Raw genomic sequence first — 15,585 nt, forward strand, 5'->3', positions numbered from 1 at the left:
TATAATCATGAAGCAAAGAGGTCTACCTCTACTTGTTGCATATTCAGATTTAAAATCAGAACAAAAATTCTTGTAATTTCTTGCACATTGATCCTCTAATGAGGGAATATAATATGTTTCACAAAGACCATTGCTAATGTTAGCGACCATGTTTGCGTCCTTTTAACTGATTTTAACTCAGACCTCAGCGACTTCCTCAGAAAGTTTGCAAACATTCGAAGTGTATGCAATAAAGTTTCTCATTTGCAAAGCGTATTTTGTGACAAAATAGTCAACAAAACTCCAGAGCAGGTGTTAACGCTAACTTTTTATTAGTGATGTAATATTTGCCAGCGAATTACTTTATATTGCAAGCAGCGCTAAAAAATCACAAAAATGGCATTTTAAAAAAACACTTGTGATTTTTAATTGCATTCCCCCTTAAAGATTCTAACGCCATTACGACAATATTTTGTGATAAAGTGAGTGCTCTTTTTCTTAATCCTATTACAGCACAGCTACTATGTCACCCCCAAAAATTGGCCCATAATTATTGTGACAAAAATGATGGGGTAACATTATGCTTACATCTGGCATTGCTGGTCAAAAACCAGTGCTTCAGTTTAGCCACAAGAATGATAGGCAACATTCTAAAGTTCTTAGCGTTCAACTTCAACAATGACCTTGAGGTGAGCATTGAAAGTACTATTTCTATTTTTTCAGATGATACTAAATTGTGCAGAACTATAGGTTCCATGCAGGATGCTGCCACTTTGCAGAGTGATTTGTCTAAACTGGAAAACTGGGCAGCAAACTGGAAAATGAGGTTCAATGTTGATAAATGCAGGTTATGCACTTTGGCAAAAATAATATAAATGCAAGTTATACACTAAATGGCAGTGTGTTGGGAGTTTGCTTAAATGAGAAGGATCTCGGGGGTTTTGTAGATAACAAGTTCTGTGGCTACTAAAGCAAATAAAGTTCTGTCTTGCATAAAAGAGAGCATTAACTCAAGGGATGAAAACATAATTATTCCTCTTTATAGGTCCCTGGTGAGGCCTCATCTGGAGTATGCAGTTCAGTTTTGGACTCCAGTCCTTAAGAGGGATATAAATGAGCTGGAGAGAGTGCAGAGACTAAGTGCAACTAAATTGGTTAGAGGGATGGAAGACTTAAATTATGAGGGGGGACTGACAAGATTGGGGTTGTTTTCTCTGGAAAAAATGCGCTTGCGAAAGGACATGATTACACTTTACATGTACATTAGAGGACATTATAGACAAATAGCAGGGGACCTTTTTACCCATAAAGTGGATCACCGTACCAGAGGCCCCCCCTTTAGACTAGAAGAAAAGAACTTTCATTTGAAGCAACGTAGGGGGTTCTTCACAGTCAGGACAGTGAGGTTGTGGAATGCACTGCCGGGTGATGTTGTGATGGCTGATTCAGTTAATGCCTTTAAGAGTGGCTAATATCAAAGGCTATAGTGTTGCATTGTGATCCACAAATCTACACCTCATGGCTATCCCAACTCTGCTGCTTAGTTATTTTACACAATCATAAATAAGAAGAATGGAAGAATGTACAACAGTATATTTTTGTAAAATAGAAAAAGGCTGGCACAATCCAGACCACACAATCCAAACCACACGTCACAGCAAAAAGCCATGCGCGTTTCGTGCCTGGAGGCACTTAATCATAGGCTGAGATCCAGGCACGAAACGCATTTTGCTCTTTGCTGTGATGTTTTTTGCCTTATAAATACTTTTTTACTGCATCAACATGTGGAGTATGGTCTGGATTGTGCCAGCCCTTTTGTTTGCCTCCCTGAGCTGAAGGTCTGGGGCTTGAGCACCTGGACCCCCTGTTTATTTGAGTAAGTTTACCCCAACCTACATTATTCCGGACATTGAATGCCTTTTTTGTAAATAGTTTTTGCCAGTATATTTTTGTACCTCAACAAGTTCATTACTCCAAATGGTAGTATCTAGGATCAAGCTGTGCACTTTTGAAATGTTGCTCCCAAGTGATCGATGTTGACCTTTGGGGGGGTGGAGAAAAATAATATTAATTACAAATCTTAATCATCTTAGTCTTCCACATCCCTCATTCTTTTTACATTTTGCATGATTATGTAGAGTAAAAGCTCAGATTACTCTTAGGCTGTATGTTTTTATTTTCATAAACCATTAGATGCTACTCTACTCATTTTATAAGATATCACACTTACTCGGGTTCTTATTAATTAAAGAATATTCTTGGGGTCTGAAGATGAAGCTAAACAGTCCAGAACAAATGGAGACCTCTCTTGGTCTGAACAGATATATTCGACTCTAGTACACTCTACTTAATTTTATCTCCAATTTCTTAGTTTTGTATAACAACATGAATATCTTATAGGTAACATAAAAGGTAAAATGCTTGCATTTTTGATCATCACATAGCATTTACTGTAATTATGCATCAAATGCAGGATTCTCTTTGGTCTTCAGTAAAATCTTTTGTGGATACATTAAATATTCACCCACATCCAAAATGATGGATTTGGTAAATCCTTAGTTTACCGGTCTGCTTGAAAGCAAGTGTAGAAGACCAAAAGGGGTGTTTTTTGCTACAGCTCAGGTCTAAAACCTATATCCTGAGGTGGGAGGGAGATTTCTTAACTTTGTCTTTACACCCCAACTAACAAGTTTAGTGTAACCGTACCCATTCGGAAGTCTCTTTACATTATTAAATTATATAGTTCCTTCACCAGTGGATAAATTCACTCTGGTTGGTATGAAGTTTTAGGTAAATATAATACTATCCATTTGTAAGAAAAAGTTAAAAAATGTTTTAAAAAAAGCATTTATGTTAACGTTTAACATTTTGATCATAAGGGCATGTTCAATTTATAACCAAGCAACAGCACATTGTATTTTATGTTATCCAGTTTCCAGCAGCGGACTCAAACCCTTTGCTAATTCAGGGCCACCCTGTTTACTGTACCTCCTTCCTGCTCATTAACTTATGTGGATGGGTCGCAGAGCATCGGCAGCATCCATGGATAGTAGGTCTGGGTCAGCAGTTTTTCCCGGTATCCTACCAGCCCAGTCTGACCCTGCCAGTTTTTAGCAGTTCTAAATGAGATTTGTGTGATTCGTTAACTTTATACAGAGATGTTCTTCATGAAGTTGAAGAACTAGGGTTTTCTCCAATGCTTCACAAGAACTGAGGGTACCAGTCATACAGTTAAGGGGTTATTTATCTCAACATTTTCTGCTACAAACTCCAATCAAATCCACTAAGGTTTTTTATGCTTGATTATAATTACATTTTCCTAAAAATTTACTTTGCGGGAAAAATCAGATTTTCAAAATTTTTTCAGATTTTTTCAGATTTTTCACCCGAAAACTCAGATTTCTTATGCTTTTTTGCCTGAAAACTTGGAAAACATCGGGGTTTTGCACAAAACCCAGCGCACATCAAAAAATCATTGGGACTTTTCCCATTGACTTACTGTATATGCAACCTCGACAGGTCTGAGATGCCAGATTTTCTGATTTTGGCTTTTCCATCCTCGGGGTTTAATAAATTCCAAAAAATTCGTGATTTTTTTAAAGTCCAACTTTATAAAAAAAAAATCACAAATTTTTCGGAATTTTTTCAATCAGTGTTTACTAAATAACCCCCTTAGTATAGAAAATGGAAATGACGCACAATGATGTGCCACTGAATGTTAACCTGATAAATAGGCCATATTACCTAATTTTGGGGCAGATTTACTTACTGTACATCCAAATTAGATGTTATTTCTCTTCAACAGCGAAAATTTATTATTGCAAAAGTTTCTTGCCAAATTTTGGCTAGTGTTACTTTCTTTCTATTGAAAATACATTATCATACTTACGTCAATTTGGCTAGTGTTACTTTATTTCTATTGAAAATACATTATCATACTTACGTCAATTTAAATAGGACAGCTACAGAAAGGTCATATTTATGCATTTATTAGTGATGTTGGTGAAATTGTTGGAAGTGGCAACTTATTATTAGAAATGTACAAGGAAGCAAAATAAAGACAAAAGAGATTCTCTGTTGTCCTAGAGAAGAGCCCATCCTAAAACAAATGTGGCATGAGCTTCAAATGTTGAAAAAAAGTGTAAATAACATATATTTAACAGTTACAACTTGTAAACATAATGCCACATTAATATATGAAAAAATGCCAGCATTTTGTCTTTTTTAATTACTTTTTTGGAGTATAGGATATGATGTCACTGACATAATAATAATGTTGGGGATGTAGTTTCATTTTATCATTTTGCCAGACAGAGCCCGGATGAAATAGACTTTGGTGAAAAAGGATAATGAATAGAAATGTTTATGCTTTGATAAATTTGAGGATTAATGATAGTTCGCCTGGGCAAAAATTCTCCTGGTGAAACGATGCAAAACTTCTCTTGTGCTGTTTTTTCTCTCTATCGAATTGTCTTATCGAATCTCTTTATTTAGTAAATAGGTGATGTGTTGTGAATTGTTATTTTGGCAAATTTGCTTCCCAACCAATCAACCAACCACAATTTTCACTTTAGTAAATGTGTTTCCTATGTCATCCTGAGATAACTGAGGAAGCTGTAGAAGGGCAGTCCAGGCAATTTTGCAGCCTTAGGGCTCTTACTCATGAGCGTTTTTACCTGCGCTCCCCTGCGTTCCGTTTTTTGGCGTTCAGCCGCAGGGGAGCGCAGGAATAGACGCAATTCATTTTTTCAAATGGGGCCGTACTCACACAAGCGCATGTAGGCGCCGAACGCAGGTTGAGACGCAACATGCTGTATTTTTCCTGGGTTCGGCGCCTACATGCGCCTGTGTGAGTACAGCCCCATTTGAAAAAATGAAATGCGTCTATTCCTGCGCTCCCCTGCGGCTGAAAGCCGAAAAACGGAACGCAGGGGAGCGCAGGTAAAAACGCTCATGAGTAAGAGCCCTTAGGAGGCATAAAATCTGTCATTTGAGGAGGTGTCCATAATGAACAAGCAATTTAGGCTCAGGAATTTGAAATTGAACTGCCTAGCACTAAGCCTTTTTCATAGCACCTATTTTTGGATATTTTTAAAAGGCAATCCTGCAGGCTGGCTGGTGAGTAGAATAACTCATTGTAATTGGTTGCAGAGTATTGCAACTCTGGTCACAGTTCAAGTGAGGCATGGGGAATTATTCTAATAGTGTTGACTTGACAGTCATTACCAGTATTGCTTGGGGTCCTTACAGCAATAATTTTTATCTACAAAGTGCCCCTGTACATGCAACGGTTATCATATATTCAGCTTGTTATTTAGTTACTGTACATGCACTTAAATTAAAATAAATTCGTTCAAATCAATTCTGGTAAATGTAATAGGAATATACAAACTATGAAAGCACATCTGGTAACAGACACTAAGCCCTGACACAACAGAGACAGAGCATCTTATTAAATCCAGGCAAATCGCAAGTAGGAATAGCTGATAATAAGGTATCATGGCTCTGCTCACTGTAAAATGATCTAGCTGTATTTAGATTTGTTTTATATATGAAACATAATCCATAACCTGAAGACCATTATACCCAGGAGCCTGACAAAATGTAATATTTTCTATTTTCTTAAAGAGCAGAGGTTGATAATTTGCCACCCAGAGGCAACTGTATTATCTCCCAGGAACATGACCTTTATGTTTAGTGAGCTGTTTTACCTTGTGGTTTTCTAACTGTAGGAGTAATTGCATGCCTAGAAGAGAGATATTATCAGCTGTTTATGTTATTCATTTGACATTATTATTTCCGTGTGTATTTGTGCGCTGCGTTGAAACCAGACTCATTTGTTCTCTTGTTTTTCTATTACCTGAGAGCAAAATATATGAATCCTTTGTTATATTTGATTTACTTTTTAATTACATCTAAACATAAAGAGAAAGTTATCTATCTACCTATTTTTGCTATCTAGTGTGCATACTGCATGTATATATTATCCAAATGGATGAGCGCTTGCTAAATAAAAAACTGTGATAAACATCCAGAAATAGCTGTCCATGAATATTATAGATATCACAGACTTGATTTACTATAGTTTTTGGGTGATACACGTTTTTAATTTTATACTAATTATTGTCATCAACCTTTAGTAGTGATGGGCGAATAAATTTGGCAGGCGCGAATTTGCCAATTTCTGCGTTTTGCCGCTGCCGCAGAACCAATTTGCAAACCCAGTGAAAATTTGCCAAAAAATTTTGGACGCGCACCAGAAAAGTCACATCACAACTGTCGCGCATCAACACTATTCGGACGCCCATTGACTTTAACGCTGCCATCAAAATTAATTTTCGCAGTTTCGCAAATTTCATGTGAATAAAATTCGCCCAACACTAGCCTTTGGTGTTATGCACTTTAATAGCTAATGATAATTTATATATCATACATGTGATTCATTAATTGCTGTAAGATGCTGTGTAAATAAAAGGGCTATATAAAAAAAACGTCAAGAGTCCATTTACAGTCTTGTTTGTTTCAAAAAAGTCCATTTCTATGAGTGCTTGTCAGTGCCATTCTGTACTTTGACCATGAGGTGTCAGTGTTGCAATGGACTCATGACGTCATATGGGCGCCAAAATTCACTAATGGGGGAGGGTATTTAATCTGTTACACGTAATGTACACACTATCCATGATAAATGTCCCCAGGAGGGACCGAAACATCGGATATAATGCTGTGTTACAAGTAAAACACTTCATTCACGAAATAGAAAGAGTGTGCTGATCCTTCAATATTCTATATATATATATATATATATATATATATATATATATATATATATATATATATATATATATATATACCCATATATATACATATATATATATAGCGATAAGGAAGATAAGCACTCCAATGTTACTGGTCAATAATCTTTTATTCCACTGTGCATACCAACGTTTCGGTCCAAGTTTGGACCTTTATCAAGGAATCCTTGATAAGGTCCAAACTTGGACCGAAACGTTGGTAAGGTTGGTAACATTGGAGTGCTTATCTTCCTTATCGCTATTTATCATATTTTGATATAGCACCCACTTGGACAAGTCAGAGTGCGGATACACACCTGGACTATATATATATATATATATATATATATATATATATATATATATATATATATATATATATATATATATATATATATATATATATATATATATATATATATATATATATATATATATTATATATATATATATATATATATATATATATATATATATTACACACACAAAAAATTGTAGGATGCCTCCTGCACTCACTTATCTGGGTTTGTTGCCCTGGTGCTAACAGGATATATGTATAAAAATAGTAGAATGAAAGCTGTTGCACAACAGGGTCTTGCAAAAGAAGTAATTATTTATTATTGCACAAATCGACGTTTCAACGTCGATTTGTGCAATAATAAATAATTACTTTTTTTGCAAGACCCTGTTGTGCAACAGCGTTCATTCTATTTTTATATATATATATTTTATATATATATATAAAATATATATATATTTTATATATATATATATACATATACAGATATACACACACACGCACGTTTCTTATCGGAGTGGCTTAATAACAGTCAACTGTTTGACTGTTCAATTTATGAAAACATTTTCAAGCAAAAAATACAACAAATTCTTCTTGACGGAGATTGTCAGAGTAGTTAAAACGCTCTGTTTGATAACAAGGTCAGAGGCCCATGTGATCTGGGGCCCAGGAGTTCACAGTGACACAGAAGAGATGTACATCTAATAGGAAAGGACGAGGTGAATATGCTGAAGCACATAAAAATCATGTTTCGTGACAGCCTCGCATCACTTGTTTCATTTACCTGCGCAGTTCTTGCAAATGACAACACCGAGGCTGATAGATGCCCAGTCAGGGCTGGGAGCTCGGCAATCTGCACAACGTCGGTTATATTCATTGAACCAGATCTTTTCAGCTACTTCATAATCAGCCAGAGTTTCTGCTATTGATTGCTGTATTGCTTCAGTCCACTCTTGTTTCTCTCTTTCAGACTCTGCTGTTAAGCTGAAACAATTGGAATGTTTTATGTTATCGATCTCTTTTGAAAATCCTTTTTAAGTAAAGGAATCTTTATATTTTTTCCCCCACAACAATGCTAAAGCTTAATAACTAAGGCACACTTGGCTAGAAAGCACATTTATTTTCCATAATATGACATTCCTGGTTACAGAGAGATAAGGCACAAAAGTCTCTTTATTGACAAGAAAATTGCTGAGGTAAATTCTGTGCAACTTACTGTACCTAAAATTTCGGAAGGGAGTACTGAGTTCAAACGATTTCCGGTCTATATTTTTAACGGATGCCATAGTGAGTGTGAGGTCAGTGATTGTGATGCCAGTGCTTGCGTCCTGCAGGGTAAAACACAAAGAGAGACATGCTATTGAGTGTATATGGGCTCAGGTGCTTCCATCACCCAGACAAAGTTGTTGTTAACTGCTGCTAATGAGCTATTCAAGTAAATAAGCATATGAATTGCACGGTAATGAGGGAATTTTCTATGACAGACACAGGTTGATGGCAAAATGAGCAGTTTTTTCTCCTGCAAAACCGTGGTCAAAATTTGTTGCAGAGAAAGATACCCAATGACTTTAATGCATTTGGACAGAGGTAAAACTTGCCCATATCTGTAATAAATGGTGCTAAGTTTGGTCAGGAGCAGTAACCCATAGCAGCCAATAAGATGTTTGCTTTTAAGCAGGTGACCAATAAATGCTACCTACTGATTGGCTGCTGTGAGTTACTGCTCCAGGGCAAACTTATCACCTTTTACTACATAACCCCCTTTGACTTTAATGCATTTGAAGCGAGAAAAAAATGGCGATTGATTTTAAAGGGCACCCGTCACCCTAAAATACTTTCCTCCACCAGAGATGGGGCTAATAGAGCCCACACGCCAGTTGGAGGAAACAATAGGTTTTTATTTAAATTGCCCCCGCAAGTACTAGGGGATCCATCCTGGGAGAAAGCTTCCGGTACAAGCAGCCATGTTGTGTATCGTTCCTACGGCATCAAACACATGTGCCTAATGAGCAGTTTGCAGCACTCCTTCACTATGCACTTACATGTATCCCAACATAGCCGTAAGTCTTTGGTTACATTATAGACATTCATAAATCTACAGCTTTACAATTTGTCTAGTTAAAGGAGAACAAAACCCTAAAAATGGATATGACTAAAAATGTATCAACCTAAAGTTTCAGCTTGTCAACAGCAGCAATGATCCAGGACTTCAAACTTGTCACAGGGGGTCACCATCTTGGAAAGTGTCTGTGACACTCACATGCTCAGTGGGCTCTGAGCAGCTGTTGAGAAGCTAAGCTTAGGGGTATTCACTAATTATCCAGCAGAAAATGAGGTTGGTCTGTAATATAAGCTGATGCTACAGGTTTGCTGATTATTAAATTCTGATGCTAATTGCACTGGTTTCTGTGCTGCCATGTAGTAATTATGTGTATTAATTACTAATCAGCCTTATATTGTGACATTTCTATTCTATGTGTACTGTATATTGTGAGTGGCTCCCTAAGCTCAGTAAGCGACAGCAGCACAGAGCATGTGCAGTGAATCAGCAGAAAAGAAGATTGGGAGCTACTGGGGCATCTTTGGAGACACAGATCTTTACTGCTAAAGGGCTGTGCCTTGGGCTGGTACAGAAGCACAAAATATAATGTGCAACATTTCTAGCTTTAGTTAAGCAGTAGAGGAAACATGATTGGCTACCGAATCATTTCAATGGGGCGTGCAAAATTCTGATAGGTTGAAGCACATATCAGGAATCAGGTAAGTAGCCCACCTCAAGGAAAACATATTATAAAAGGAGGTTATGAGGATGTGAAGAAAAAAAAGAGGAGACAAGATCAAATAAAACCATGCCAGGCTTTGTTTGAAAGGATACTGTACCAATGTAATTCCTGTAAAACAAGCGATGTGTCAATAGCCTCTCGTATGAACAAGTATTCATTACATGATTATTGTCACTTTGTGTATAATGTTCACTCAGGTAGAACCGTGAATAATAATCACATACCTTCTTTTATTCAATTTCATTTATCGGTGCTCAATTCTGACAGACCAATGAATCATATACCTTAACTTATATGCTTGGGGAAAGTTAGGGAATAGAAGTGATAGGCTACTGAATATTAATAAGAAAGGGTACAGGATCAGAAGAACTGATGAACGAATGAGCTAGGGGGTCCACAAACTTAAGGGGAGATAATATACTGGGGGTACGGTGGGGAGGAACATTGCAGAAGCTAATAGGGTGCAGATGAACAGGAAATACACAGCAAATTATAAAAATGATTTCCAGAAATGTGACTGAATGATTGACATAATCCTATAAAATTTAATAAAGTCCAATATTATAGGATTCATTCCTGAATGCAAGCACAAGTATAAAGAACAAAATTGCACGCATTTAAACAATTTTCAGAAAGTCTATACATTCCTTCTTACCTCTGCCTTGTACCAAGTGGAAGTTTAGTTTATTGTGCTTTACTGAATAAAGTGTAAAGTACAAGGCAAACAGCAAATTGATTGTAAGTTAGGAAGTTAAAGGAAGATTATGGATCTTGTGACTTGAAGTCTATTTCCTTTTCCAAGAATCTATGCACCGCCCACCATGGAACTTCACGTCCCAGAATTCATTACTTCACAATGGAACAAGGTAGGGGAAGGGTGGATAAAGGGGTTAGGGAGAGTTGTCCCTGCAAGTCGTAGGCAGACTATCATGGTTTCCTCTCAATCTAAGGGATCAGATATGTCTGAGTAACACAGAAAATAGATCTATATTTACTTTTGGAAGGATTTCTGCACCTTTTTAACATAGGCACAAGTGAAGAAGTTTTTGTTTTATCTTCCCCTTCTACCATGATCTAGTAGCCTTTAGCAATATTAGCATAACGATTGTCAGCCTTTAACTGTTAAAAGATATTAAAAAAAACTAAATTCCTACACATCATATTATATAGTGGATAATGCCGAAGGCCGAGTGCTTTTATACAGGTCACATAACTCCGAGGTGACTTCTAATATCTTTATAAATTTCAGTAGGGGGTTCATTATGCATTATAATCTACATTTTGTGTGAAATGCCAGGAGGGGGGTGGAGGGGTCGGAGGGGTCAGCGTCCAATTCTGGTCGCACCAGCGTCCAAATCAGGCGCGCCAGCATCCAATTCAGGCGTGCCGGCGTTCAATATGCATGCAGCGACGTCAAATTCGGATGCGAGGCATCAAATTCGGACGCGCAATGTCAAATCCGCTGGCCGGGGACCCCCTGTTATAAACGGTGCGTTCAGATGTCAGAACGCGCGGTTTATAAGGATATAATATACAGTCTGGTCCCTTAGGGAAATGACCAGACTGTAGATTATATGTGTATATCTTAAAGTAATAAAGTTTTAGTAAACTTGTTTGATTGCTTTGGAAGGGATGCTTAGATGAAAGGAAAAAAATTGTCTCCGTAAGATGCTTAAAGGGAGGGATCGAGATGAAAGATGCTCTGTCTAAGAGTAATAATCAACTTGTGATTCTAAAGCAGCTAATGAACAATTCCCATCATCCTCTCTGGCTGGTGGTTGCCTACCCCTCACTTTAAGTGACAGCTTGTAAGACTTTTGCCACTTTCTATCAGGCGCAGTCAGAGTGCTTTCACTAAGTTGCTTATAACTGTGACAACTGTGAATTACAGCTAAAAAGCACATGCAAATGTTACTTATTAATTTCAAAATGAATCAGACAAAACCCTGCAGTGATCAAGTGGAATTAAGATTTTGTGTTAAGCACCAACAGTTGCGACTTTGTCATTCTCCCAATTGCTGTTTTCACCTTGTATTTAATTAAAAATAGTTTTTTCATGTTGTTTTCTCTCTCTCTGATATTCCAGCTGACAATCAATCTCGCCTCCGAAAGGAGAGGGGGCTCAATGAAATGGGGCGCATGTAATAAATGCCTTTTGAGATAAGTAAATAAATTTGGAATGTAAGTATAGGGCCAGCCAGAAATATCAAGCATTCAACAAGATATAAAGGTCAAAAGGCAAGTCCATAAAAAAAAAAAAACCTCAGCCGGTATTGTATGATATGTTTGTGCATATAGCACAGACTGCTAACAGTGGAATTATTTTAGAGCAGTCAGACAGTCATGCTGAAAAACATCATAAAATGTGGCAAAGGTTATCTATAAACCATACAAGGTCGTCGGCCCTTCCAGCAGTCATTTGGAGGGGTTATATATGAATAACATAGAAGAGATGTTGTTAGTGAGTAACAAAGCTCACTGAATCAACTAATTGCAGTCCTACTGTTGTTGATACAGGTGCTGCCCCCGTAAACTACATCTCCAGTGACCTTCCTCTCCTCGCCTCGCTTCGTGCCACCGAACTTACTAACACAAAGCGAGGAGCATGACTGTGTTTATAGTGCAGCCTCATAAAGAAACATTACCTACCAACTGCTGTTTATGAAAGGGCCTGGAAACCAGAGCGCGGATATCATTAGCCGCTACAGAAGTAATAGCAAACCTATAAAGGAGGTACAATGGTGAGCCTGCTGGCACCCACCTGAATGGAAGTTGTAAGGATGGGTTTTAAAGAACTCTTCTTACATGGGAGAAAAAAAGAAATATAAAGAAAAAGATATTGCATAAAACAGCTCATATGTAAAACCCTGCTTCATGTAAATAAACCATTTTCATGATAATAATAAAAATAATAATAATAATAATTTTTAGTAGTGCCATTTGAAAATTGGCATTTTAAGAAATAAGGAATGCCCCCTGGGTATCTTACAATTCATGGTGCACACAAACAAACCATACATGCTAGGTCACATGAGCCAATTAATGGACAGAGTTCTGTCTTTTGCTTCCACACCTGTTACAGTTAGAGCTGCAGTATTTCTGGTCAGGTGATCTCTGAGGCAGCACAGAGACAATAACAAAATGGGGACTCGAGGCAAGAGATGTAAAAGGCCAATATTTACTTAAATATATATTCCAGCTTGGAAAAAATATTTAATATGCCACTTAATATGATATGAACTATTTGTTGCTTAATTATTCATTTTGGGGGTAATGTTTTCCCTCTAATAATTTGGGGGGGGCTTCTTAATTTTGACATTAGATAGACATATCATATTAGCATGTAATTAAGGGTATCAATGACTCAGCTTGTTATTGCTCTTTTTTATTTTGGCAATGTTTTTTTTTAATCTTCTTTGAAATCCACCTTAAAAAGTAGCTTTTAGTAACTGATAGACTAAATTAAAGTTTATGATATTTTAGGTCTCCTTTATTATGGGAAAGCAAGGAGCAAAAAGTCTTTAAGGAGAACTAAACTCCCCTAATAAGAAATTCTCCATACCTACTACCCTAGGTAGTCCCCCTCCCTGCTTCCTCTATTCCTCTATAGTTAGTTACCCCTGAAATTGCCCCTAAGGGTTTGTTCATGTATCGGTGCAGATTAAGTGCAGTGGAGCTCATGGGTGCCATCTTCCGGACTGGAAGACTGCTCCAACTGCACTCTGGCCAATACAGCGCTCACTTACAGAAGAAAACCAGAGATCCAGAAGGTGGCGCTCATGAGCTCTGCTGCACTTACTCTGCACCTATACGTGAGCAAACTCTTAGTAGCAATATCAGGGGTAACTAACTATGCAGGGGAAGCAGGGAGGGGGGACTACCTAAGGTAGTAGGTAGGGGATTTGCTTATGAGGGTTTATTTATCCATAATATTTAACCATATTCTTTGTCCACACTGTACTTGGGCCCAGCATAGAGTGCAGATTACACCTCCAATGGGTACTGGCTACAGTCAAAGACCAATAGCGTTTTGGGTCCCAAGTTTTACTCCATAATTCTCTAACACCTGTGTCAGTTCCAACAGTGAAAGTGTTAGTTATCATAGGGCCCCTACTAAGTTATTGGGGTCTCTCTTCCCCTATGGGGACCCAATTATTAGCCTATTGATCTTCTAAGAGATTAGCAGATATTGCTAAAACTTTTACCATGCACTCCCTCAAAAGAGCTATTGTAGACCATTATATTTATTGTAGGAAATTCTCCAAAAACAGTTTTTTGATTTTTCTTTTTCAGAAATGTTGATTCCATTTCAAAGCTGGCAGTCCAATTCCCAAATAAAAGGGCCTATCGGTTCATTTTTTTATACTCTGACAGATTAATTCTCAGTGTGTTTCTGTCATTGATAAACTTCAGTCCACTAAAATATAATTGTAATCATCCACAGTGGAAATAAAAATCAGTTTGTGCCATGAGACTAGAGCTTCCCTCTACAAAATCAATGTCATGATAAATGAAACATATGAAGACAATTGATTACCTGTCCATAGGTCTCATCCAACAAGATGTGAGGAAATAGAGAAACATATCAAAGGGAAGAGTGAACAAAAGTTACAAAGCCAGGGCACGTATTTTGATTGACTTCAGAAAAGAAGATGTAGCCATTTTCTTGGCTGAGAAACAAGCCCACATTTATTGTTTTTATTATTGCCATTTCTCTTGCCCTTTTTTATTCATGAGTTCACCTCTATGCACCTGTTTGCTGTTTTATATGATTATACAATCTTGTGTTGAATGGTCTGCCTGACACTGTTTCATTTTCCAACACTATTTATTGCCATGACTTGTCTTTCCTTTATTCAAATGTGTCTGGTTTATATTCTCTGGAAATCTTACTTGGTTATATTCAATGTGATTATTTTCATCCCAAAGACATCTACTGTATAGTCATATAGACACAGTACATATATTTGTAAATGTAATTCATTATAGAAAGAAACTAGTGCATTTAGATATGTTTTATTAACAGGGTCAGACCAGCTTTCCAGGACCAGAGGATGTTTAGGCCACCCAGGCACCCATCAGCCATTTGTTATTCCTACTTTAAGTGTTTATAACTTGTATACCATTTAAAAAGATTCTGTCACAGGAAAGCATGTTTTTTTTTCAAAATACATCAGTTAATAGTGCTCCTCCAGCAGAATTCAGCACATTAATCCATATTTCAAGAGATGAAACAGATTTTTTTTATATTTAATTTTCAAATCTGACATGGGGCTAGACATGTCCTTAGTTTCCCAAGTTTCCTTAGTCATGTGACTTGTGCTTTGATAAACTTAAGTGAGTTTTAACTGCTGCACTGTAAGTTGGAGTGATTGTTTCCAGCTTGAATGGCTGCCCACATGGCTATAGAGCAGCTTATTTATAGAAAATAAAGTAGAGTTTCTGAAAAAAACACACAGCTTTTAAACAGTGCAAGGCAGCAATACTGCTAAACTTTGCTACACTTTCATATTTTGGTGTAGCTGTTCCTTTAAAATAATTAACAGACTCACAGCCATCACAATTAACAGTCATGACAGAATCCTTTTAACACCATCTGAATGTTGTGAGTGCAGGCCCTGGACATCAGGTCATCTGGTGGGCTCTATAAGGCCCAGTCAGACACTGTTTATAGACCCTTAATGTAATGCATATTTTTTGATTATTTGATGTTAAAGGAGAAGGAATAGCATAT

General features: G+C 37.2%; 1 protein-coding gene across 3 annotated transcripts in view; it reads right to left on the reverse strand.

The window, feature by feature from the left end:
• Window positions 1–15,585, reverse strand: part of arap2.S (ArfGAP with RhoGAP domain, ankyrin repeat and PH domain 2 S homeolog) — a 144,750-nt gene that overhangs the window by 81,580 nt on the left and 47,585 nt on the right. For all 3 annotated transcript variants that reach the window (XM_041579417.1, XM_018243085.2, XM_018243084.2), the window contains exons 10-12: window positions 8,290–8,396; window positions 7,853–8,052; window positions 1,935–2,020 (exon numbers count right to left, since the gene is read on the reverse strand). In XM_041579417.1, coding sequence (XP_041435351.1) covers window positions 1,935–2,020; window positions 7,853–8,052; window positions 8,290–8,396 — 393 coding nt within the window. The remainder of the gene's footprint in view (window positions 1–1,934; window positions 2,021–7,852; window positions 8,053–8,289; window positions 8,397–15,585) is intronic.

Source organism: Xenopus laevis, chromosome 1S (genome assembly GCF_017654675.1).
Source record: "Xenopus laevis strain J_2021 chromosome 1S, Xenopus_laevis_v10.1, whole genome shotgun sequence".
NCBI classification, from domain to species: Eukaryota; Metazoa; Chordata; class Amphibia; order Anura; family Pipidae; genus Xenopus; species Xenopus laevis.